General features: G+C 38.3%; 1 protein-coding gene across 2 annotated transcripts; it reads left to right on the plus strand.

Annotated features, from left to right (window-relative positions):
- Positions 1-3172: 3172 nt before the first annotated feature.
- On the plus strand, positions 3173-27357 carry DUS1L (dihydrouridine synthase 1 like). Of its 2 annotated transcripts, none has more exons than XM_026667346.2 (14): positions 3173-3305; positions 5574-5820; positions 6391-6499; positions 6874-6924; positions 7646-7758; positions 9988-10070; positions 10669-10772; positions 13166-13310; positions 13481-13577; positions 15129-15217; positions 15931-16097; positions 24104-24141; positions 25932-26007; positions 26867-27357. In XM_026667346.2, exons 2-14 carry the CDS (start codon positions 5581-5583, stop codon positions 27013-27015), a joined length of 1461 nt encoding a protein of 486 aa, XP_026523131.2. In that variant the 5' UTR covers positions 3173-3305; positions 5574-5580; the 3' UTR covers positions 27016-27357. The 2 variants fall into 2 exon arrangements, with proteins under 2 accessions (XP_026523131.2, XP_026523130.2); XM_026667345.2 differs by having other exon boundaries at positions 3296-3616.
- The last annotated feature ends 527 nt before the right edge of the window (positions 27358-27884 follow it).

Raw genomic sequence — 27884 nt, forward strand, 5'->3', positions numbered from 1 at the left:
CAACATAAATTTTGGGCTCAATTGTGGTCACACATACCTGTATTATCCCTTTCTCATTTGATCCTGGCCATGCTACAAAATGTTCTTGGGAAGATATTTCTGCTCCGCCCCTGGGACTGTGATGGCGAACCTATGGCACACATGCCAGAGGTGGCACGCAGAGCCATTTGTGCAGGCATGCGAGCCCCAGTCAAACTTACCTGCACTGTGCATGCACATGCCTCCCAGCTGATTGTCAGCCCGTTTGAGGCCGTTTTCGCCCTCCCAGAGGCATGAAGGAAGCCTTTGCAGCCTCGGGAGGCCAAAAAAACAAGCCTTCCAGAAATACCGGAAGTGCCCATTTTCAGCCTACGGAGGGCCTCTGGAGCTCGGGAGATGCCGTTTTCACCCTCCTGGAGACTCAAGGGAAGCCTCTGCAGCCTTAGGACACAAAACAGGCACTTCTGGTATTTCCAGAAAGCCCGTTTTTTGGCCTCCTGAGGCTGCAGAGGCTCCCTTTGAGCTTCCAGGAGGGCAAAAACGGCCTCAAAGTGGCCAAAAATCAGCTGGGAGGCATGCACATGCACAGTACAGGTAAGGGGGGCAGGGTATTGCATGCACATGCACAGGAGGGGCAGGATGCATTGCATTGTGGGTGCCAGCATGCACACATTTTTGGCACCCCACAACAAAAAGGTTTGCCATCACTGCCCTAGGACATTGCCTTCATCTCCATCCCAGCCTGAGATTCTTCGTCAGCTGTACCAGAATAGAGGAGCATTTTCTCTCCTTGTCTCCATGCTGTTGAAAGGTGACCTCAAGAGTATAAAATCTGTGGGGCTTTGCCACAATAAAGTGAAGGGGCTGCAGTGATCTGAAACTGAGCCAGGAGAGATGCTGGCTGACTTTTTGGCAGACTGCTAAATGATTCTTTCCCCAAAAAGGTGCTTTTTCTGGAGGCAACAGGACTTCTTGTTTTTCCTTTTGAAGCTTGACATCCAAGAAGCTTCTTCAGCACTGACAGGATAGTGGGGAATGGAAGGATTTATATTCCTTGCAGACAGTTGGTCATTTGCATCCCCGTTGAAGCACTTGGAGGTTTAGCTGTGTCCTCAGGGTCACCTGAGTCCTGCTCCTGGTTCCTGTAGTCTGCAATTTTTTTCTCTGGAAATCCATTCCTGTTCCCACACCATTCAAAGGGTGTTCATCCCAAATTGTATAGCTAAAAGTCTGTAGAGCAGAAGTCCAGTTGCCTCCAGAAAAAGCACCTTCGGGACAACCGTGACCTGGATGACTGAGAATCTCTAACGAGTCTTTCCCGGAAAGCAGAAACCCTAACCTAACCCTACATTATTTTTCGTCAATTCACTCTTCCGGGGAAGCCGACTTTCCTCAGCTCAGTACAACAGAGCGACTCTTCATTTTATTTTATTTTATTTATTTTGTCAAGCGATTATAAGATAACGTGTAAGTATAAACATAGTTATGAATACATAAAATGGGTACATATAAGAAAAATAAAAAGAAACAATAGGACAGGGACGGTAGGCACGTTGGTGCGCTTATGCTCTACAACTTTCAGGGAACTGGGAAGGAACGGGGGATTTATTTATTTATTTATTTGATTTGCCAATTGTTTACAAGATAATAAGTATAAATGTATACATAGTTGTGAATACATGAAATGGGTACATATAAGAAAATAAAAGAGTAAGAGAAACAATAGGACAGGGACGGTAGGCACGTTGGTGCGCTTATGCACGCCCCTACAGGCCTCTTAGGAAAGGGGTGAGGTCAATAGTAGACAGTCTAAGGTTAAAGTTTTTGGGGTTTGGGGAAGAAACTACAGAGTCGGGTAGAGTATTCCAGACATTGACCACTCTATTGCTGAAGTCGTATTTCCTGCAATCAAGTTTGGTGCGGTTTACTTTGAGTTTGTATCTATTGTGTGCTCTTGTGTTGTTATGGTTGAAGCTGAAGTATTCATTGACAGGTAGGACATTGCAATGTATGATTTTATATACCATGCTTGTCAGACCGAAGACGGCGTAATTCAAGGTTTTCAAGTTCTAGAATTTCAAGTCTGGTGGCATAAGGTATTCTACAACGAGTAGAGGAGTGGAGAACTCTTCTTGTGAAATATTTCTGGACTTTCTCAATTGTGCTAATATCAGATACGTAGTGTGGGTTCCAGACTGATGAACTGTATTCGAGTATTGGTCTAGCAAATGTTTTGTATGCTCTGGTTAGTAGTGTGATATTACCAGAGAAAAAGCTACGTAGGATTAGGTTAACAACTCTTAATGCCTTTTTGGCTATGTAGTTGCAGTGGGCTCTAGCACTTAGATCATTAGAGGTGAGTATTCCAAGGTCCTTTACAGAGCTTGAGTCATCAACAAGATCTTGACTATTCAGCTTGTATTTTATTTTCTGATTTTTTTGCCAATATGTAAGACAGAGCATTTATTTGTTGAGATTTGAAGTTGCCATTTGTTTGACCATTCAGATACATAGTCAAGATCTTTTTGTAGGGTAGCAGTATTGTCTGTGGTATTGAACAGCTTTACATCATCAGCGAAGAGAACGCAATTGCTCTTAATATGATCACAGAGGTCGTTTATGTAGAGTATGAAGAGAGTTGGTCCTAGAACACTGCCTTGGGGAACACCACTATTGACAGGTACTGGATTTGATAGTACGCTCCGATTTTGACCATTTGTTGTCTGTTTGACAGGAATGCTTCTATCCAGTTATTCAGTTGTCCAGAGATACCATAGGATTTTATTTTTAGGAGTAGTTTGTCGTGTACCACTGAATCAAAGGCTTTACAGAAGTCTATGTAGATTGCGTCTATTGCTTTGCCCTGGTCGAGTTGTGTCGTCCATATGTTTTTGCAGTGTAAGAGTTGCAGATTACAGGATAGTTTTTTTCTGAAACCAAATTGTTTATTGGAGAGTAGGTTATTTGTCTCTAAGTGAAGGATGATGGATTGGTTAATAATTGATTCCATGACTTTACAGGTGACGCAGCATAAGGAGCTCCTCTCATTTAACCGTTGATGCCCTTGACTAATGCAATCGCCTGGATTCACATACGCGCTAAAACACAAATTGAGCCGTGAGATAAGATACCCGAACCCTGCTAAGAAGTATCGCCCCGCGATAAAAGCAGGAAGTTCCTCTCGTGGTTTTTCCTTCCGGCAGAGGAGGGAGGCTTTGCCGGGCGACCGGGAAGAAGCCGCCCGGCCTCTTTCTTCCGCGCCGTCGTTTCCGAGGGGGGCCTGTTCGAGGTTACGCCCTCCCACGCGGGCCGGACTGAAATGACTGGTGCGTTCTCTGAGGGGGGCTTAATGGCCCCGCCTGGTCTCAGCCACGGCGTCTCAGGGTCGGGTGCAATCGGGGCTCCGGCTTGGGCGGACGGAGGGGAAGGGTAGCGGGGGTGCTGAGGTGCCGGAGGAAGGGAGGCGGGCTGGGCTCCTGGCCTGGTTTTTATTACAGAGGGCTGCCCTCTTTGAAGAGCAGGGCTGGGAAATGAGCTCGGAGCTTGGGCTGGTTTGGCCAAGCGGCAGGACCGTGAGCGGGGTCCCGCTTTGTAACGTAGCGCCTTTTCGCCACCGCCGCAGCCGCTTTTCAAAAAGGTGAATCTAGATGGAAGCCGGCATGGACTCCCCTTGCCGCATGGAGACAACAAGGCACTACACAGAGCCCTCGCTCTTTCCTCTCTTAGATAATCATACGAAGTCTCCCTATGTAAGATAGCTGGCTTTCCCCGCTAGATCTAGTATAGATTAATGCTTGGCCATCATCAAAAGGTAATCCAGTCATATAGAGATTGGCTCCCTCACCTTGTAAAAATGATATGCAAGTTTTGCCATTATCAGATAACGGCTTTCTCTATTTCCCTAAATAGAAGAGGGGAGAGAGAGAAACTAATTGCAAAATATGGGAATTTCACACACAAGAAACAGTCAAATAAGTTGCTTGTCACTTATATTTAAGCTTTGATCTGGCAGATCTGGTTTCCCTGCAGCCAAGAAGATAGAAGTGTTTCATAGGGCTGTTTTTCTGGTTAGCATTGTTTTAATTTGATTTTAATTCTCAAGATAAAATTAATAAGCTCTGGTAGGGCAAGTTAGATTACCAAGTAAAGGAAAATAAAATGTGGTATGTTGTAGTATATAAAACAGGATTTACAGAACCCTGCTTTATAATCCTGCATTATTCTGCAGGATCTTCACAATCATAAAATAGTAATCATAGAATGTAAAAATTGTAGGAAATGTATCCTAAACTACAGAATCTTTGCTATTCAGCAATTTTGTTAACAAATGTTAAGTATATAATTTAAATAATATAGTTGCTATGTAGTGGATGATCACTTAAATATGAGTCAGCAGTGTGCTGCAGCTGCCAAAAAAGCCAACACAGTTCTGGGCTGCGTTAATAGAGGGATACAATCAAAGTGTTAGTACCACTTTATAATGCCTTGTTAAGGCCACACTTGGCATCTAGTTTTGGTTTCCACATTGTAAAAAAGAACTCTAGAAAGAGTGCAGAGAAGAGCAACAAAGAGGACTAGGGGACTGGAGGCTAAAACATATAGAACAGTTGCTAGAATTGGGTATGTCTAGTTTAATGAAAAGAAGGACTAGGAGTGACATGATAGCAGTATTCCAATATCTCAGGGGTTTCCATAAAGAAGAAGGAGTCAAATTTATGCTCCAAAGCAACTGTAGGCAGGACAAGAAACAATGGATGGAAACTAATCAAGGAGATAAGCAACCTAGAACTAAGAAGAAATTTCCTGGCAGAACAATTACTCATTGGAACAACTTGCCTCCAGAAGTTGTGAATGCTCCGACACTGGAAGTTTTTAAGAAGAAATTGGACAACCATTTGTCTGAAATGGTATAGGGTTTCCTGTCTGAGCATGGGGTTGGACTAGAAGACCTCAAAGATCCCTTCCAACTCTGTTATTCTATTCTAATTCTATTCCTTTTCCCATTCCATTCTAATTTTATACAATCATATATGTATATATATATATATATATATGTATATGTGTATATATATATATATATAAAGGAAATCAACACTGACTGTCCTTTGGAAGGACAGATACTGAAGCTCAAATACTTTGGCCACCAAATGAGAAGAGAAGACTCATTGGAAAATATTCTGATGTTGGGCTAGATTGAAGGCAAAAGGAGAAGGGGACATCGGAAGATGAGATAGTGTTGTTGAGGCAGTTGGTATGAGTTGGGCAGACTCAGGGAGACAGTGGAGGATGGGGGTCTGACATGCTGTGGTCCATGAGGTTGCAAAGAGTCAGACATTAGTGGCTGAGCAGCAACAACAAATATACTATTAAGTATACAACAGAAGTCTGGATCTTTTTTCTTTTGAATGCTCAGTGTTGAGCATTTGACTACTGTATGTAGGTGTTAAGAACAACACAAATAATAGATTGAAATAGTAAATGGGTACCATGTGAAAAAACTAATATCAGTTGCTGAATACAGTTAATGTATATTAAAATTACCTTCTAAGATGAATAAGAGGATATTAATATTTACTGTTTGTATTTCTTTTCAGTGAAAGGATGATGCCCAAACCCAAGGGCTTTGAATTTTGGAAAAACACACTGAGAGGGGCCCGTTTTGTTGTTGCTCCCATGGTGGATCAAAGCGAATTGGCTTGGAGACTGTTAAGCCGCCGTCATGGGGCCCACCTATGTTATACTCCTATGCTGCATGCTCAGGTCTTTGTCAGAGATGCCAATTATCGTAAGGAAAACTTGTATTGTGAAGTGTGCCCGGAAGACAGACCTTTGATTGTACAGGTAATACTGGCCAGATGATTTCAATGGACTTTCATATCTTTGTTGTACAGTACATTTTTCTGTATTGTGTGACATTTCAGAAAAAATAATTTTAAAATAATTAATGCACCCACTCAAGGACTAATTTCTATAATCCACAGACATTTACTATAGTGATAAGAATTGTAATCTCAGCATGTGTGATATAAGAATTAAGATGTTGGACTAAGACAAAGAAGACTTAGGTTCAAGCCCATCAGTCACTCATATTCATTAGATGACTTTTGACCAATCACTCTCTCCCAGTCAACTTATCCCACATGGTGGTAGTTGTGGGAAAAAGGTGATGCTATTATGATGAATCAAGGAGTTTTTAACTGGAAAGTTATAATCAAAACTTGTCAGGTAGTCACAACAATATTACTTAGATTGGGAAGGACAAGTATATAAAATATTTTGTCATGCTTAATAACACAATACAGAAGGTGTTTAATAGCATAGTGACCTTTTATAAATGTGCTAAATGCTTCTGTTATTTTGATGTTAAAATAAATGCTAGCTTACTATTTGGCTTATATATTTCTTTTACAGTTCTGTGCCAATGATCCAGAAGTGTTTGTCGAGGCTGCCTTGTTAGCTCAAGACTACTGTGATGCAGTTGACTTGAATCTGGGGTGTCCTCAGATGATTGCAAAAAGAGGTATGCATAAGTTGGAATCTAAAGTAATTTAAACCACAAAACTGCATACATTGATCCAGGACCAGCCTCCCTTGAAAGGAATGAGTTAGTAAAGTGCCATCAAGTCCAGCCTAACTCCCTTTGACTACATAAAAAATACTTGTCATTGTGAACTCTCTAGGAAAAGCCACCTTGTAGATTATCTTCTACACCATCTATGCTTGCCATGCACAGTCATTTTTTTCTAGTCTAATTTGTCACTTTTCCCCCTAGAATCAATCTTTTTATTTCTCCAATATATTGTCCATCTTTATTCTTGAGCCTAAAAAGAACAAAGTGCTGTGGCTTTTTTATGTATCTAACATTAGGGCATAATTCTTTGGATTTTCTTCTAGGTCACTATGGAGCATTCCTGCAAGAGGAGTGGGACCTTCTCCAAAGAATGAGTAGGTCCTGAAAGTTCTTGAACATTAGATGGAACGGGAGAAGAGTAGAACCAAAATGCATTATATTTGTCCTTGGGACTCCTGTGCAAAAGATTTACACTGCACCCATCCTGTTTGGATGACACAGGAAACTATAAACATAGATTTTGGTAACTGGTCCCTCTGTCTTGACAATACAAAAAAAATAATTCTGTAGGGTTTGCTGGATGCAAGGTAATTCCACCAACAGTTAACTGGACTGTATCCTCATACGTCTGCTGTATATAAAGTTGTGTCTTGCTAGTTATGAGTAGAAGACTACTATAGCTAATATGATAAAATAAAATAGAACTGGCTAATGATTCCTGATTGCCCAATGCAGAGGACTGTTCAACCCAACACTGAGTTGAAATGGTGCAGTAACCAATATGATAGGCCTCTGGCTCATATTTTTAAAGTATATCATTGCTTTGGGGTCACTGACACTGTAGACAGTAGATGGTGGATTATCCATCCACTATAGACAGTTCTTTCATCCACAGAACCTTTTTGCAAATGTAGAATTGATGCACAAAGGGACATTAGGGCCTAGTAGTTATTTATTCCTGTAATAATGAATACATGCAGCAATTTGTGCTGTGTGGTTAATGAATGTAGAGTACCAGAAAATGGGATTGCAGTTATTTGTTTTGCTAGTAATATAATTTCTGGATTCAACCAGTTTCTTTCTCTTGTTTTCCAGTTGCATTGGCTAATGAAAAGCTCTCTGTACCTGTTACATGCAAAATCCGTGTTTTCCCAGAAATTAGTAAAACTGTGAAATATGCTCAATTGCTAGAGAAAGCTGGTTGCCAGGTAAGGAATTCATTACAGTTTGTTTTGATGTATTAATTATATGTATATGTACATATCTATCATGCTATTCTCCTTCAGCTTATCTGTTATACAAAGTTCAGAAAAGTAGGAAGGAAAATGTAAACTCAGACATAAATCAAAAATGAGAAAACGTTAATTTACACTGATACTGTTCACTCTACCTCTCCACATTTTATCCTTGAAAACCCATTCTTTCACCACATCTGCGCATTGTTTCATACATTGTCTTTACTTGATTCAACTTCTGTCTTTTTGAGAATGATATAGAATTTATTCAATTGTTACTTTTCAGTTTGCTTCTAAGTTTGTCTTGTCTATTTAATATTCATTCTCTTTATGATCAAACCACATCAGCATAGTTTTTCATACTGGTTACTCACTTTGATGTTCAGACCACATTTGTTAACCACTCCTTAATTCTTGACCACATCTGTTCTTATTTTACCTCCCTTGTTTTTTAAGTAATCCTTTTCCTCCTGCATTTAACTTTTTTCCATGTTTTTCTTGACATGGCCAATTCTCATTTCTGTGCAGTGAAGTGGGGAAAAAGTATGCTATTACCCATAGTGAATTTTGCTTGTTCCAACAAACATTCATTCCTACACCAGAAACATTAAGTCCCATGGTCTGTCTGTCAGCATTTACTTATTTTAATGTTTCATCTCCATTTTCTAAGCCTTTGTAAACATTCTACCAAGATATGCAAATTCTATTACTTGTTCTTTTTTTGATATTGTTTAGAAATTCCCAGTCTTTTGGTTAAATCCAGCTACCTTGGTCTGTGATTATTCCTTATTACTTTACAAAGTCAGTTAACGTTTACTGCTAACAAAACAATTATTTGGGTTCAGAGCCAACAATATATTGTAGCTTTACATGGCAGTGTATGGGTTTTCAAACCGCCCACAGTCATTTAGGTGTGATGTTACAAGCCTTAGTCATATACTCTTGCCATATTCAGCAATCTGCTGAGTTAATACCATACTAATAAGATTAATACTGATGAATTTCGGCATGTATGACAAATGCAATTAAAGCTCAGATTTAGCTCAGGATCTCTAATATGGCCAATATACTGCTGCTCTCATCCCACTAACTAGAAGGTATTGGCAAAATAATAGCATACAAGTCAAGATAATTAATGTGGTTTGATGTCAGTAACAAGTTATTAATCTTCTTATATAAAATAGATATGGATTTTCCATCTTCCAATAAGCTTTAGTATGTGAGATAAAATATACAGATAGTCCTCGCTTAACAATTGCCCTGTTATCCATCATTCAAAGTGATGATGGAACTGGAAAAGTAGCTTTATGACTGTTCCTTATACTTCTGACTATTACAGCATCCCAACAGACATGTGACAGAGTTTCAAGCACTTTGCAACTGCGTTACCAGTTGTTGCAGCATCTCATGGTCACATTTTCTATGGCATCTGTGCACTTCACAGCTGGCTTCTGTCAATGGAGAAGCTGGCAGTGGAATTGCAAGCTGCAGTCACATGATATCTTGCTTCATGATCATAGGTGATCTGCTTAATGACCACAGTGGAAGTGAGGTCATAAGTCCATTATGATCACATGATGCGTTGCTTAACTGTCCCATTGCTTAGTGATGCGGTTGCCAGTCCCATTTGTGGTTGTTAAGCAAGGACTACCTGTGCAGTAGTCTTCGACATACAACCGTTTGCTTAGTAACCATTCAAAGTTACAGTGGCACTGAAAAAAGTGACTTATGAGTCATGACCGGTTTTCATACTTATGACTATTGCAATATTCTCGTGGTCACATGATCAAAATTTGGGCCTTTGACAACTGGTGTATATTTATGACCTTCAGGTGTTCTGAGGTCATATGATCACCATTTGTAACCTTCCCAGCTGGCTTCCCACAAGCAAGGTCAATGGGGGAAGCCAGGTTCACTTAATTGCATGATTCAGTTAACAGCTGCAGTTTAACAGCTGTGACAAAAAGTTTTAAAATGGGGCAAAACTCACTTAGCAACTACCTTACTTAGCAACAGAAATTTCAGGGTCAGTTGTGGTTGTAAATTGAGGACTATCTGTAATGTTATCTGAAGAAATTAGATGTGGAATTTGGAATTCCTGACTTTGTTTAAAAAAACCCAGCTCGCATTACAGAGAAATGAAATATTTTCTAAGATTGTTTGTCTCATTCACACTGAAAGACTAATACAATTTTGTTGTAGCTTCTAACTGTACATGGGCGCACTAAAGAACAGAAGGGACCTCTTGTTGGTGTGGCTTCCTGGGAACACATACAGGCTGTGAGGTAAATACCCATAGCTAACCTGGGGAAGGGAATGTATGTAGATTGATTCAGTGTATTTGTATCTCATCTTTTAGATAATTACTGCCTCCCAATGGGCCCACATGAATTAAAGCAAAGAAATGGACCCTGTCTTTAAATTTATTTTCTGCAGAAGGCGAGACTCATTAGAGAATAATAATAGAGGGACTATAAGAAAGGCAGGAGATTAGTTTCTCACAGCCAGAATGAAATAAAATTGTGAGCCACATGGCATTTGGGTCGATTTCCTTTTTCTGTTATTCTTTTTTTACTATCTGTTCTCTAACTGTGACATCTTGACCAATGGGAAAGGCCAGAGGTTCTGCCCTTTAGTTCTCTGAGCACAGTAATTGTCAGTAGGACTTGAATATTTTATCTTGGAAGGAATGTTGTAACTTGGAAGAGAGAGACAAGGTCCCTGCTTTTGGTCCTCAAGTTCAGTGTTAGTTAAAAAGGTTTTTTCAGGGCACTGAAAGCCTTCAATTTAAAGAAAATATTATCTAGTGAGTCTAAGAGTTTGCTGCTCTTAAAAGTTTCTATTATTTATGCATTACCTTTCCTTTTCCATTTGCTGTCATAGAAAGGCTGTAAAAATACCTGTTTTTGCAAATGGGAACATTCAATACCTCAAAGATGTGGAACGGTGTATTCAGAAGACAGGAGTTCAGGGCGTGATGAGCGCAGGTAGGAAAGAAAAAGAAACTCTTCAATCTCACTGTTGAGGTTAAATGATAAGTATTCTTGCTCATAGTGTGGCTATCTGCGGTTTCTGTGGCTTTCATTATCCTTTAAAACAGCGATTTAAATCTTCCGAGCAAAGACCAGCAGTGCCAAATATGATAACATAATCTTCTGTCAAGACTCCTGGTGATTTTGGGAACATAGTGGTGTCATATTCTTGCAACAATATTGAAGTGGGTTTCTTCCACTATTGCTATTCTAGTTGTTGTTTCTTCCAATCTACCATAAAGACTTGGTGACCCATCCAAACATTAATATTGACCATTGGAAAAATAGGATAGTTACTGTAAGAGGATAACTCACACAAAAGGTACTAACAACTGAAGAGGATTCAAAATGATTAATTTTTAAAGCTAGCAGTTAATAGCAATAGCACTTAGACTTGTATAACGCTTTACGTGCTTTATAGCCCTCTCTAAGGGGTTTACAAAGTCAGCCTATTGCCCCCCAACAGTCTGGGTCCCCATTTTACCAACCTTGGAAGGATGGAAGGCTGAGTCAACCTTCAGCCGGTGAGGATTGAACCCCTGGCAGTCAGCAGAGACATTGGTCTCTTGCATCCAGATGAGCCAGGAACAAGAGCTCCAAGGTGCATAGGCATTACATGGAATCTTGATGAAAGAATGCATATGACTTACTAGGAAAAACAAATGCTTTTCTACTGATAAGATGACTCTAAAGGAGACATGGGTATCGTTCACGGCATGAAGACTTAACCGGTACATCCTTTGGAATGCATAGTGCTTTAATTTAAAAAGTAGAGAAGGTAATTAATGCTGTACAACAAGGTTTTTTTTTTTAGCGGTTTGCAGGGCAAGGAACCTATTAGTTTTTTAAAAATTCCTGAACCCCCGATTTGGTTGTAAAGCTCCAGTGATAGAAAATTGGCTGGGTTCAAGTGGTCTTTTTTTTTCCCTCAACACGTTAGACTTTCAAGGGACTGTATCAAGTTGTTGGGGAGTCCTGGGTTCCACGGAGCACAGTTTGAAGACATCTGCTCTTACAAGATTTGAATGTCTGGCTATTATAACATGCTTATTGAATAGTTTATTTAAATATGAATTTGAGTTTGCATATAAAATCTATTGTTTTAGATGGAGAAACAAAAGATATGAAATACGGTTGTATATACATATTAACACCTCTTAGCTTGCATTTGGATTTTGGAAGAGAAGTGCTTTTCCTGAAACATTGGTGATTGTCCAGGAGTGTGAAAATGGTTCATCTCAAAATAGTTTGATCACAAAATTTTTGCAAAGCATCCTGCTTTCAAGCAGTCAAGAGGTATTGAAATTTATGTATTTAATTTATTTATTAAATTTATGTGCCACTCATCTCGCTATCAAGCACATATGGGCGGCTAATGAACTTGAAATGCTTCCACAATGTATGAAACAGCCCATTTTGCAAAACTCATGCTTGAAAGCAGTTTAATATGAAACATTTTGTACACCCCTCCCTATTAATACTAATGAAAGTGATTGAAATATTAATTTTGAAAAGTCGGGATAGTTGAGGGATTGAGGCTAATTAACTAACTATGCTAACTATGAAGTTCCATGAGAATATCAGATAAATAAGGCTTCATTAATTTCACAGAGGAGGTAAAATGATAGATTAAAACAATCTCTACTGTTCTGAAATAGCAAGAAACAGATTTTAATTTTGTGTTGAGAAATATGAATGAGTGAGCAACATATAGTTAATCCTTATCAATCATAATTGGGACTGACAACTCCATTACTAAGCAATGCAGTTTTAACATGAAACATCACATAACAATCCTCAACTTACCTCATCAGCTGTGGTTGTGAAGTGAATCATGCATGTTATGATTCACTATTATCATACATGTTATTATTATACATGATAATACTGCAACCTACAACTTCCTGCTGGAAGTTGACTTGCTGGTTGGAAGCTGGTTGTGGAGTTCATTGCAATCATGTGATCATGTGACATTGCAACCATCCTAACTGCTTGCTAGTTGTCAAGTTCCCAATCATGATCACATGACTGTGAGGAGCACGATCAGCTACAACAGCTACAAATTCAAGGACCGGTCGACATTTTCCTTTTTTCAGCTCTGTCGTAACTTTGAGCAGTAACTGAATGAACAGTCAGTAAGCGAGGACTACCTGTCATAAATTCGGGTTTCCAAAGTGTGATTGCAGAGGCACTGAGAATATGGAATATTTGGATGACAGGTTTGGAAGCAAGAGAAAGAAGTGCTTAACTTGCTCTTGCTTTCTAACTCCCCTCAACACCAGCTAATTCCCACTGGGAATCCTTCAGTTAAGGCCAAACTGCTTACCTTTTTTTCTTCTTTTTTTTAGAGGGCAATCTTCATAATCCCGCTTTATTTGAAGGAAGAAATCCTGTCGTCTGGGAGGTGGCTGAGGAATACCTAGAAATAGTACAGCAATATCCTTGCCCGTTGTCCTATGTCAGAGCTCATCTCTTCAAGCTTTGGCATCACACGTGAGTGATTCTGCTGTTTGTAGTATTTTATGCGATATCTCTCAGCAGATTTCCACCCCCGTTAGTATAAGGAACGGAATCTCATGGCAGTGGAGAACTGAAGCTGTACATCTCATGTTCTAAGGTTAGACTGAAATCTCCTCTTTATGACTTGTGTTGGTTTCCCTCAGGTTGCAGGTTCACCAGCAGTTACGTGATGAATTAGCAAAAGTGAAAACACTGGAAGGACTCTTGGCTGTCAACAGGGAGCTGAAGTTGCATTGCCAGGTACCAGCTGATGCTTTTGAGTGTTGCAATAGCCCTGAAGTTTGGTACATAGGGTTCCTGCGATTGCCCTAATTAAATCATGAGCTTCAAGCCAGAAGATCTGATAGCCTAGCTGCAATTTTTGTAGATAAGAGTGGAATGTACTTCTGGTTTTAAACTGCCATAATGCTCCTTCAGTTTTTCACTCCCCCCGTTTATGGCAACTTGAAAACAGGCATATGAGTTGACATATAGGACCTCTCATTTGTCAAACAAGATAAGCTGATGTCTCTTAACAACAACTTATTACTGAAAGTGTGTAATAATTGCAGCAGATTTTAACCAGTTGCTTTTTCTTTATTTCTTCCTATTGCTCCTGGGCTACAGCTGGGCCCACTGGGTTTCTTAAAAAATAGAGTTAGCAAGTAGGCGGGTTATACAGGTTGTCTGCTTGGAGACTTACTAAAAATAGAAAAGGGAAGCAAAAAAGGAAAGAGGGCTTTGCCACTGCTATTGTTGATAGCTAAGGAGCATGCAGAACGTATGGGGAGGCCAGGGGTTAGCAGTAGGGAGTTGGAATAGATTTGTTTTGGTGTCTTTGTGTGAGTTAGGGGTAAAGGAATGTGTAAGAAAGAATAAGAGCCAGAAGTTGATTCTTAGAGAAACAGCACTTGTGAGTAAGGTTAATGATGAGTAGGAAAAAGAGGCAGGGTGAATGAATGATGGGGACAACTTCTGCTAAATGGCTGGCTTACCTTCTGTGATGAAGGTTGCTATTCCAGCGTGCTGACAGTTCTCAAAATTTCCTATCCAAGAAGGTGAACAATGCTTGATCTAAATTACTACACTAACCTTCAGGATTACCCGCTTAGTGTTACTTTTATTTAAGGCATTTGAAGATTCTTCATCCTCCAAAAAAGGGATGTCAAACTCATGTCATCACAGTGGTGTCACATGACGTATCGGGACCTTTTCCCCTTTGCTAAACAGGGCGTGGGCATGGCCAAAGCGTGACGCATCCGGGCCGTGGGGCGGGAGTTTGACAGCCCTGCTCCAAGGAAACACAATCCTGGGAACAGCCATGACTACATCAAAGAGTTGCCCACAAATTAATTGGATTCAAATCCAAAGCAATGCACAAGCATACTATTTCCAGACTCCATTTTCTAGTTTCATTGAATAGCTTAATACCGGATTCCCCACAACTGGTCCTTGAGCCATTCAGAGTCAGACAGCAGAACGGACAGGCAAACACATGCACGCAAACCCACTTACATAAGCAGAGGGTGAGCACGTGTACAGCGGCACCATTTGTGCGAGTGGCAGACACGCGTGCCCAGTGCTCACCTAGATGGACCTACACGTGCACACTTGCTCACCGCTCATGCAGAACCATCCCCTCTAGCCCTCCCTCTGCCAGTCCACAAGGCCGGAAAAGTTGGGGAACTCTGGGTTAATACATTCTTATGTATTGGTTTATGCATTGTTTTTATTTTCATTTTTGCTCTATCAGGCTAGGGTGGTTCTTCCCTATAAAAATTGAATTTCTCATTGCTTCTGCTCTCTATATAGGAAGAAATAGCGCATTTGAAGGAAGAAGAGAAGCCAAAGGGAGGATTACCTTTCTTTCACTGGATTTGTCAGCCATACCTAAGACCAGGGTGAGTGCTTATATTGCATTGTTAATTTGACAGATTAATTTCTGCAATATATACACTTTACCAAAGTAATCCTCAAGGTGAAGGAACATAGCACTGGAATGATAACTTAAGAAGCCTGTCCATCACACTCTTGACTTTCTTCCATTCTGCCATGTAACAACAGCTGTAATGATAATTACAACAGGTGATATTTTTCCTCCGAGTAGCCATCCTTGTGTGTATTGAGGTGTGCATGTATGTTACTCCTTCGGGTCCGAGCATTTTCCTCTAGGGTTGACCCACTCTAATGCAAGAGAGAAGGGCATTTCTACTCACACTTAGTGGAATTGCTTTATGGGGCCTAGCTACTTGGAAATAACATAAATGGATGTCCTCAACTTTCTTTGTTAATTAGAACAGTAAAGCAACATCATCGTGAAAAGAGATCGTGAGCAACAACATTTTTGAAGGAGTTGATGTTGAAGCGAATTTTTAAAAAAACCTATTTGGTATACTCTTTAATCTTTATAGCTGATATTTGTCACTGTTTATCCAGTCAGTCTTCTCTCACATGACCTCTCATCTTTTCTATAATGGAACAAAGATGGCAGGAGACATGTATCTCTGCTTTGCTATTTTTTAAGGAGTTTCTATAGGGTCCTAAATTGGTGGTGTTAGCAAAGAGAGTAATTATTGCCTTGCATTTTAGATATTTTCATATTCAACTTTCACAGGCCTAAGGAAATGTGCAACAAAATTGCCCCATCTCGCATAGAAGGAACTACTCGGGGGAAACGAGCTCTGGAGGAAGAAGAAGATGGGAACTCCGATTCTCTCTCAAAAAACAAACAAAAGAAGAAGTTAAGGAATCCCAACAAAAGCTTTGATCCTTCATTAAAACGTAAGTTATAAAGCTGTGTAGAATATAGTCAATGGGTATAACTACTAAAAATAGGAGCATTAGAGATGTATGTTTCTAAAATATCTCTTTTCAAGCATAGGGAACAGCATCTTTCAAAATTTCTGCAACTACAGGTCACCAAGTAAACATTTGGAAAATGTGGTGACTGTGCAATTAAACAAATAGTCCCTCTTTGTATTTAAGTGCATGGCAAAGGTAGATGGAGGGACAGGGATTTCTTAGCACCAGGTGGGACAGTAAAGGAGTAGATGCCATCGCTGTGCTGGGAGAGAAAGGATCAAAAGCTGCCAGAGTTTTGTATTTGCCGCATTTGAAGAGCAATTAAAGAACGGCGGTAGGGGAATACCCTCCTCTTTGGAGAATGGCAGAAGCCCAGTTCTCGCAGTGCTTCGGAAGTTCATATTCTTCACACTGGATGTGTCATTCCTTCAAGCTTTACATCCCTTTCTCATTATGCTTCAGAAACCTTCTTGTCTTACCCTGGTCTCATGGGAATGGATAAGTCTGCCATTCTTTAAATAGCGCATCCATTCTCACAACACTTGGGAAGCGAGATAGCCAAAAGGAGGGAAAGATCAGGAGAAGTTGCAGTTGCGGTGTCCTTGTGGTTGTAAGTGTGGGCATGCTGCCAGGCACCCAAATTTTGATCATGTGACTGCAAGGGGTACTGTAACAACTGCAAGAATGGGTCATAAGTCCATTTTTTCAATGCTATTCAGCTCCTCTGAATAGACAGATAAATAGGGCTACTTGTAGACAGTACTATTTAAAAAAGTTTGGAAACCAGAATTTGAATTTAGTCCTTTTTTTAAAAATTAGGCATAATTCCAGGACCTAACAACAAAAATACCACAATGTACCAAGATCCATATTAACCGTCCCAAGAATAAATTTAGTGCAACTTTGGAAAAGAGATATTTCCAATGGTGTCAGACTGGGAATTTAAACCTGGAGAATATGCAACAATGGGAGAATTAACAGCATATATTCACAATAGAAGTTTGACTAAATTCAAGCAAGAACAATTTCAGTGTATAATTATACAGTATGGCAAATTTAAACATTAAGAGTATGTTTTTTAAGGGGAAAAAGAATTAATTAAAAGATCCGAAGTTAGAGATAGGTAACCAATTTAAATCTTTATAAATATCACATACCAGAGTGTAACAAAAGGGACGTTAGAAACTAAATATTTCATTACCAGTGAATATCAATGTTAATTAATCTATCGGGGGAGAAGGCGGAGCTTCGTCACGGCGATACAGCTGCAATCTCGGGGCTCTGAGATCGCAGCTGATATTTTCGCCCCTGGTCGGTCCCAACGGACCTAAACCGTCCCATAGAGACGGTGATCGTGAAAGGCACACTCTGTGGATCCCAGGGACATCGCAAAGTCCCTGGTTGATCCGGGAGAAGTCCTTTTGCCGGCGGCGGAGAGGCAGCCTCCATAGCTGCTGAAGTCGGGACAGCTCCGGTAAGGAAGAGGCTGAAAGTGAAAGTGTGTTGGCTGGGTGAGAAACTTCTTTTTTTTGCTAACTTGCTGAGATTTGAAAGGACACTCTGAATATGAGAAGAAACCTGTAAGATTTTTTTGACAAAACTATGAGCGGCGTTTTTTAAAGGAACGTCAAATTGAGGCTTGGATTTTTTTTTTTTCTTTCTCTTACTTTTTTTTTTTACTGGACTTTAGCGTGATTTTGTAGTTAACCGGACTGAATTTTCTCTTATATATATATTTACTTCTTATGCTCCTTTTTGATTTTTTAATTTTCTTTTAGGACAGAGGCTCCCTTTGGTTATTTTCTCTTCTTTTTTATATATATACATGTAAATATTTTCTCTTTTTTCTCAACTTAAACTATGTTTTTCTGGCTGCGGGGGGGGAGGGGGGAGTGTATTAAGAAATTTTGTAACACTGCCAACTAGAGGCTTGAAAATATTTTATTTGAATTGGAGAGAACTGTGAAAATACTCCTTCTCAAGGACATTTTAATTTGATAAGATAGAGGGAAGAGCGCAGCAGAATATTATCACAGGTGCTTTCCTGGACTCTTATCAACATTTTAACACTTGAGGCTTGGCTTTGAAGCTTGTGGAGAAGAGAGTCATAATAAGAGCCTTGGACAACTAAACAAAGTGCAGTGTGTTTTCTTATCTCTTTTCAGTTGTGGTACCCCTCCTTACCAGCCTCTCTGTAAATTTTAATTTTAGTAATATTCTTATTTTTGCTTTTTATTTTAAAGGGAAAGCCTCAGAATTTTTTCTTTATTTTTCTTTTCTTTTCCTTTTTTTTACTGGGATTTTTTGCTTTTTCCATCCATGTTTTTGGACCATTCTGCCTTTTCCTTTTTATTATTGAGATTTCCTAATTGGATTAAGGTGTGAAGAACCTGAAGGAATTTTTTCTTTTTTTCCTTACTTTTGTTCTTTTTTCTTAATTATTATTATTATCTTTGGGCTTTTTTCTTCTTTCTATTTTTCATTTTTTATTGTGGACTACTTCATAATTGGATTAGGGTCTAGAAGAACCTGAAGATTTTTCTTCTTCTCTTTCTCCTTTTTCCTTTTTGCCATCGGGCTTTTTACTATTGGATTTTTCCATTTTGGATTATAATTGGCTATTCTACCAGTTGGATTAAAAGTTAAAAACAATTTGAAGATCTTGAAGCGTCCAAAATGAGCAAGAAACCCATACCTTCTGGCGTTTCTACCTCTACTCTGCCTCCCCACCAGCTGGAGGACAACGTTTAATTCAGGCAATGTTGAAGCAAGATAAAGAACAAGAAAAAGTGACTTTACAGATGATTATGCAAGGAATCCAAGATCTCAAGATAAAAACAGATACTATTGAACAAAGAACAGAGAAGACTGATGAAAAAGTGGAAAATATTCAACAAATGATGGTGAAGTATGATGAGAGATTCCAAAAAATTGAGGAAGAAGGTAAACAAAGAGAGGAGAAGATTGGAAATATTGACAGCAGATTAACAGTGGTTGAACAAGATAAAAGTGGGATGTTGAGGTGGGAGATGGAGAGGTCAGAATTCTATCTCAGATTTCAAAATATAGAAGAAGAAAAAGGACAAAATTTGGCTGCGATAATGATAGAAATGTTGGCGGATGCTTTGGAAATTACAGAGGAAAAGATGATGGATGGAGTATACGAGGTATACCGAGTTTATACAAGATATGCGATGAGAAATAACTTACCAAGGGAAGTCCATATCAGATTTACCAAAAATCTATCAAAACACAAATATTACAAGCTGTAAGAGAGAAGACGTTGAAATACAAAGGCAAAGAGATTGTGGTTTTAAAACAAATACCCAGAAGAGTGAGAGAGATGAGAAGAGAATATCGATTCCTGACCAAAACGCTATTGAAAAAGAAGTGAATTATAGATGGCTGATTCCAGAAGGATTAATGTTTATGTGGCAAGAACAGAGACATAGAATTGATTCAATTGAGAAAGCAGAACTTTTCCACGCAGAATTTTTGGAAGGAGAGAAGAAGAGGCAGAGAAAGAGGTCTCATTAATTGAGTTTCAAGAGGAACAACTGGAGACTGAAAAGAGGAAGGCGCAGTAGGTGGACAGGTGGATAGCAAAGAACAGCGTGAAGTAAGATCCACGAGAGCTGTTAGACCTAAATATAAAGCATAATCATGGAAGAAAAAAAATTGATTACAATGAATATAAATGGACTCAATTCAGCTGTTAAAAAGAAGGAAAACCTTTCATAAATTAGAGAAATTAAAATTTGATATAATTTGTTTACAAGAAGTACATATTAAAAACAACATGAACAATTGTTAGTACAGCCAAAATTAGGGGAAAATATTTACTTCTTTGACTCAATGCAAGAAAAGAGGAGTGGTTCTATACATTAAAGAGGCCATCCCAGCAAAATTGATTTATACTGATGAAGACGGAAGAGTATTAATGGTGGAAATAATGGACAACAATATAAAAATACTCTTGATTGCAATTTATGCTCCGAATGATAATAAAATTAGAAAAAAAAATGTTAATTAATCTATCACTAAATTTTCTTTTTTTCCTTTGTTTTCCTATATGATTTATCTTTAAGTAATAAAACTAGACAAGCATAAAATTAGCTTTCAACTGTAAAAAGATCCCCAAAATGTTGCTTTTTGTTTAAAATAATTCAGTGCATTCTGCTTTTTATGGTTTACCCTTTATCAAAAATATACTAAGCACCAATTATTCAACTTTTACAATTTCTCTGTCCACTTATCAATATCTTTTCTTTTCTTTTATGTTTGTGTTTTTTAATGGTTAAATAAAAATGCATGCTACCATGTTAGGGGAGTAATTGCATCACAAATTTTGATATTCCTGAAATTTTGGGACAGAACAAAAGCACTGAGCATTTTCCATGAGTGGGTCCTCTGTTGATTGTGGAATGTTTTTAAGTGTTGTTCAAAGTATCTTTATAAGAACAGTTTTAACTGACAAATTTAATCCTTGGTTGTCTTGTTCTCTATATTGTTTTCTCTTCAATAAATCTTTATTTTTATTTTTTTTTTATTTATTTTGATTTGTCAATTGTTTACAAGATAATAAGTACAAGTGTATACATAGTTGTGAATATATGAAATGGGTACATATAAGAAAATAATAGAATAAGAGAAACAATAGGACAGGGACGGTAGGCACGTTGGTGCGCTTTATGCACGCCCCTACAGACCTCTTAGGAAAGGGGTGAGGTCAATAGTAGACAGTCTAAGGTTAAAGTTTTTGGGGTTTGGGGAAGAGACTACAGAGTCGGGTAGAGTATTCCAGACATTGACCACTCTATTGCTGAAGTCGTGATTTCCTGCAATCAAGTTTGGTGCGGTTTACTTTTGAGTTTGTATCTGTTGTGTGCTCTTGTGTTGTTATGGTTAAAGCTGAAGTATTCATTGACAGGTAGGACATTGCAATGTATGATTTTATATACCATGCTTAAGTCTGACCGAAGACGGCGTAATTCAAGGTTTTCTAGTTTTAGAATTTCGAGTCTGGTGGCATAAGGTATTCTACAACGAGTAGAAGAGTGGAGAACTCTTCTTGTGAAATACTTCTGGACTTTCTCAATTGTGTTAATATCACATACGTAATAAGGATTCCAGACTGATGAACTGTATTCGAGTATTGGTCTAGCAAATGTTTTGTATGCTCTGGTTAGTAGTGAGATATTACCAGAGAAAAAGCAACGTAGGATTAGGTTAACAACTCTTAATGCCTTTTGGCTATGTAGTTGCAGTGGGCTCTAGCACTTAGATCATTAGAGGTGAGTATTCCCAGGTCCTTTACAGAGCTTGGGTCATCAACAAGATCTTGACTATTCATCTTGTATTTTATTTTCTGATTTTTTTTACCAATATGTAAGACAGAGCATTTGTTTGTTGAGATTTGAAGTTGCCATATGTTAGACCATTCAGATACATAGTCTAGGTCTTTTTGTAGGGTAGTAGTATTGTCTGTGGTATTGAACAGCTTTACATCATCAGCGAAGAGAACGCATAATTGCTCTTGATATGATCACAAAGGTCGCTCATGTAGATTATGAAGAGAGTTGGTCCTAGAACACTGCCTTGGGGAACACCACTATTGACAGGTACTGGATTTGATAGGGCGTTCCCGATTTTGACCATTTGTTGTCTGTTTGACAGGAATGCTTCTATCCAGTTATTCAGTTGTCCAGAGATACCATAAGATTTTATTTTTAGGAGTAGTTTGTCGTGGTACCACTGAATCAAAGGCTTTACAGAAGTCTATGTAGATTGCGTCTATTGCTTTGCCCTGGTCGAGTTGTGTAGTCCATATGTTTTTGCAGTGTAAGAGTTGCAGATTACAGGATAGTTTTTTTCTGAAACCAAATTGTTTATTGGAGAGTAGGTTGTTTGTCTCTAAATGGAGGATGATGGATTGGTTAATAATTGATTCCATGACTTTACAGGTGACGCAGCATAAGGAGATTGGTCTGTAATTTTCAACTAGGCTTGGGTCTCCTTTTTGAAGATAGGGATGACTGTGGCTTGTAACCATAGGTTAGGCAAGGAGCTGGTCCTGAAAGATTTTTCAAAGATTATGCTTAGAGGTTTGGCTATGGCAGTGGATAGCTTTCTTAAGAAGTAGGCACATATTCCATCCGGTCCAATAGATAGAGATGGTTTTAGATTGCGTAGTGCTTTTTCAACGTTGTCTACTGTAAAATCGATATGTATTAGATCATTGTTGTTATCTGTGGTACGGCTAGGAAACATTGGGCATGATCCATTACTGTTTACAAACACTGAGCCGAAGAATGTGTTAAAGATGTTGGCTTTAATGGTGTCGTCGCTGCAGTCTTTACCATCAGGTCCTATCAAGGGAGGGATGGACCTTGAGTCTTTTAGTTTGTTGTTTACAAAATTGTAAAAAGCACGGTGGAATTGGTGCTTAGAAGGTTTTCCTCTTGTTTAATGTGATAATTGGTGCATTCGGTCTTTATCTGGTGGCATAAATTTTTGTATCGGTTTTTGAAATTAGCAACGTGACCAGATTTGTTTTTCCGCCAGAGTGATCTCTTTTTGGATTGAAGTTTCCTTATTGATATGGGTAATCTGCTTTTTTGTTTTGTTTTTGGAGTTGTTGTTGGAACATATAGTTTGATGACTCTTTTGACTTCAAGTAAAAAAAATGTTGTAATGGTCTTCAACAGTATTGCATCCAGTGAATAGAGATTGCCAATCGAGGGATGAGAGATCGTTATCTATAAGATCATAGTTGCCTTTTTTGAAGTTACAATTAGGGATGACATCATTGTGGTGATTTTTGTGTGGACGTATGTTGAGGCAAAAGTCAATCATATTGTGGTCACTACTGGAAAAGGGTTCTTTGGTTTGTATTCCGTAAATTAAATTCAAACTATTGCAGAAGATGAGATCGAGGCAGTTGTTTAGTCTAGTGTTGTTGGTTACTAGTTGTTCAAGACCTAGATTTGTAATAGCATTGTAGAAGGTTGTGTGTATGATTTCAGTTGTACAATTATTTAGGGTCCAGTCGATATGAGGTAGATTGAAATCTCCAAGAAAGATAAAAGGGTATGGGCAGGATGTAGCCCATGTTAGTAGTGTATTTAGCTTGTTTACATGTTCGATGTCATAATCAGGTGCTCTGTAACATAGTAAGAATCGAATTGTGATATTTAAGGATAGTTCACAGATGATGGTTTCAGGAAGGGCAAGCTCCTGGGTAACTTGGATATTTTTAGATGTAAGGATTTTTTATAGAATATAGCGACACCACCTCCTCGACGATTTTCACGATCTGATCGGTAAACATGATAGTCTCTTACTGTGGTAATGGAGTCGGGGAGAGATGCATTGAGCCATGTTTCACAGACAAATACAATGTCGGTTAGCCATATTTAAGAGGATGAGAAATTCAGGTATTTTATTCACGAGGCTTCTTGCATTGAGTAGTTTGCATTTAAGTCCGGCAGCAGTTGGGATTGAGGTAGTTGGGGCGTGCGTGCCTAGTCTTGGGTGATGGTGGGTGGTGGGTAGTTTTGGGTGATGGTGGGTGGTGGTAGGTGGTTGAGGTAGGGTGGTGGTTGAGGGTAAAAGTTGGGTATTGGGTATCTGTTAGGTCTTTTAGCTAATACTTGTAGTAGAACATTTAATTTCAAAAACTATTTGAGGCAACATCTTAATTAGGCCAACTGAATATTGCAAAAGAGTTGCAAGCAGAAATACTATCCTGCTCTTTTGTAACCCTGTTAGCCTTTTAAAAGGTGTTGCCTTCAACAGGTATTGTATTTTTTTTCATCGTCAGCATCTTTTCCTAGCTTTTTATTTAAATTAGGGTACTTTAAAAATCTCTTTTACAATTTTTTCCCCAGAATTGATTTTAAATTCAAGAGACAGAAATTGTATGTCACTTTTTAGGGGAAATGTTTGAAATAACCTGAAAACTAATTCATTTTTCCTTGTTTCAGCTAAATATGCAAAGTGTGATCAGTGTGGAAATCCAAAGGTGAATCTTTAAAAATTTCATTAATGGGCTAATCGTTACAACCAGAGTTGAATGATAAATGCTTAAAACCTTTGTGTTGAGCCAAGGGATCTGCTACAACATAGTTTCAATAATATTCCTCCCAGTAAAATTGCAGTCTAAAAATTTAAATGATTAAAACTATTTCATCCTCTAGTCTTTAAAATAAAATCATAAGCATTATGTTAATAAGAAATTAATTATAATATGTCCTTGTTATAGGCTTAAATGATGTAAGGTGCTTGTTTAGAAAGGTAGGCCAAAAAGGCACTGTCTTCAAGTCAGACTTGATTCCTGCTGGTTTCATGAAGACAACCGTACAGTTTTCTTAGAAGCCCTACAGCATATCCCAGTCTAACCTTACTGCCCTGTTATTTTCTAGAAGATTCCCATTTATAACTGATGCAGTGTCCTACAATCATATGATCACCATTGCTGTGCTTCACCATTGGCTTGCAATAAGCAGTGTTATAAATACAGAAGGCTAACATAAAATATGTCACTTACATGATGTTTCACTTAACAACTGTGGTGGTTTACTTAACTACCAAAGGGATAGTGAAGTCATAAGACTGTCGTGGTCACATGATTTTTGCTTAGCAACTGCAGCACTTAGTGATGGAGTTGCTGGTCCCAATTATGGTTGCTAAGCGAGGCCTACCTGTAAAAAGAAGCATAATGCTATCCAAATCTTTAATGGATTCCTTAACATTTTCTACATAGAAGGAATAGATAAACTAAATAAGGAATAGATTTATATCCATAAGGGAGTTGAGTCATAAACCATCTGCTGTGATTGTGCTGAATAATCGACTACTGGACCTTGCTCTCTTTTCCCAAAGATAATTATAGACAAATAATACAGGGATGTCAACATCTGATCAGGAAGAAAAGATGGCATTTAGTACTGCCTATGGTGGGATCATAACTGACTAAACATTTGAATTTGTTGTGCTTTTGGCTTGTGTGTTTATTTTATTAGTCAGAGGGCCTAATAGATTTTACTTCCACCAGATTATATAAATTATGCTAAAAAGATATTCTAAAGTTATTCTAAATCTAATCCCATCTTCTGAAATACAAACTTATCAGTAATTCTTTTCAGCTGGTGGAACATTGGCTATTTTCATCTTGGGGAAGCTTGAGATCATCAGGATAATCCATAACCTGCAGTGTTTCTTGACACTAGCTTGTTGGGGGGTGAAAATGTGGGGGAGCAGAGTTCATGTATTAAGGTTATTTTTCAGTAGGATGTTTCTCCCAATATAGGTGTAATCTGTCTGGACCGTAAAATTAATATTATAATCTTTAGTCCACACCTGTATAGTTTGGGAGTAGACGGCTATTTTGTCCAAATACTTACATGGGTGGGAAGTGTTAGCAAGAGTCAATGCTTTAATGGTAGTGATGTGATTTGCCATGGTGCGTAAGGCTTACCTAGATTCTTCTAAAATGGATGGGTCCACTTTGTCACTGTTCTAGATCTTTAAATAAATCTGCATGAGAGAGACACATTTTAAAAGGTTTCAGCAAAGCCTGGGAGGCTTGAAACAGATGGATACCCCTCTTTTAAGTCTTGCCCTTTTTTCCTGGATTAGCAGTAAATTCTATTAAAGGGAGGGTGAATTATCTTTTTCTTATGAAATTGCAGTCTTTTAAGAATTTTTTTCTCAGTTTTTAGATTCATTTCACACTTTAGTTCAGGGATTACATAGAACTTTAACTACCCCCACATACTGGCAATGTGATAACTATTTTGCATCTGTTCCTAGGGTAACAAGTGTGTATTTAATCTGTGTCGAGGCTGCTGTAAGAAAAGAGCTTTCAGAGAGACAGCAGATTGTCCTGGTGAGTGCCTATGTAACCAAAACTCTGTTTTTCGAAATAACAAAGTGCTTCTAAAGGAATGAATTTTAAAGTCTGTTGCATGTTTTACATGTGTAAACATATAGCTTACATTTCAAATACCATTTACCCCAAAGCCAAATCAGAAGTATTTCCTGGAAATAACATCCTTAATTTAATAAAATCAAAGCAGATTTTCCTACCAAAAAAAAGACTGCATCCAAATTATAGCATGACAGTGATACCCTTTATTCCTCAAATAGTCCTAGAATGTATTAACCACAGTCGATTAAGCTATGATCCTGTATGTAAAATTTACTTTCAAAGTAATTCTCTCTTTTGAAATACTAATTGCTATCATTTTAAAAAAACTGCTGTGGTTTTATTTTCATCCGATGTATGTGATTTAGGAGCTAAATTGTAAGGATTTTATTTTTAAAAATGTTAATTGTATGAATTTTGAAAGCCACATTAGTTTTAATACAAAGCCACATTCTTTAATCAAGTCACACAAAAATAACTCACAGAATCAGATCAGCAAGTGGTCATGAATAAACGTTTCTTTAACTTTTAGAGAGAATCCTGTCTTTAAGTAATAAATTTAGTAATAAATTTATAAAGATATAAAATTACTGTTGTTTTTTTTACTTTCCCTTTAAATAATCACTTTCTGCACAGTGGCTTTTTAAAATTCATGTCTATTCCACTTTAGTCATTTGATCATATTGATAGTGCCATTTATATTTGGGATCATTTTAATTTGCTGCTCAATACAGCAACCTTCTGAATGGAATATTTTCCACTTCTTATTCAGCAACTACCCATCCAGGATTTATTTTCTTTTTCTTTTTTGCTTTTTCAGGTCACGGTCTGCTTTTTAAAACCAAACACGAAAGGTCTATTTTGTGGAAGAGTGGCCAATCTCATATGGAAAATATTAAGCGGACAACACAACAAGGCGAGGTGGAGGAAGCATTGTTGCTTAAAGAAGCTATCAATGGTGTGGCATGAAACCTTGGAAAGCCCTCCTGGATCTTCTGACTACCCTCCCCTCCCTCCCTCCCTGGGCCAAAGAAACCTCTGCTTCCAGAACACAGCTGTTGACACCACAAGGCCTGTTTTAAAATTAATGACAAATTTTACTTAAGAAAAAGTTACTTTCTCAGGGAAATGTCCTGTAATGGAAATAAAAGGATGCAATTAAAGTTTTCATGCCATGTTGAAAAGACTTCAAAGACTGAGCCAGAATACTGGCCTTACAATGCTGCATTGGAGACATCTCTAAAGATACGACCTGCCTGTTTTAAACTTTATGTATGGTTTTAAAATTGGCAAATAAATCTTTTATAAAAGCAGTTCTCTGGAATATTATAACTAATACAATTAAGGTACAGTATGTATGAAAAAAAAAGGTTTATTTGAAGCTGGCATTGGGCACAGGCAGGATGATAGTGTAAAAAGACAGTAAAACTCAAAAGAGGGAAGGCATAATTAACAGGGTAATGGACTATTGGATTTAGATTTTTATAGCTTCATAAAAATAGTGTGGCTGCAACTATGCCTTTGTTGGAAAACTGCAAATCAGCAAGTCAAGTGATGCCAAGAATGAAAGAAGCACATTATGTGTTTCATGCTGATTTTGAACAGTGAAAAGACAATATTTCTACTACTGGGACAGAGGTGGATAATCTATGGCTCCTGACCTAACTTGGTATTGCTGTTAGCCTGATTTCAACTTCCTTTTTAAGATCCTGTAAGGATAGCTAGTTGTTCTTACCTTGCAATCTGTTAGTCCAGAGAGAAAATAAGAATTTCCACTGAAACTTAGCTTGGTCCTAGCTTACTTGCCCAACTTTGGATACCTCCAGTGGATTATCCCT

This window comes from Notechis scutatus, chromosome 2 (assembly GCF_049901735.1).
Source record: "Notechis scutatus isolate UNSWTSFEM ecotype Mainland chromosome 2, rNotScu1.2, whole genome shotgun sequence".
Taxonomy (NCBI): Eukaryota; Metazoa; Chordata; class Lepidosauria; order Squamata; family Elapidae; genus Notechis; species Notechis scutatus.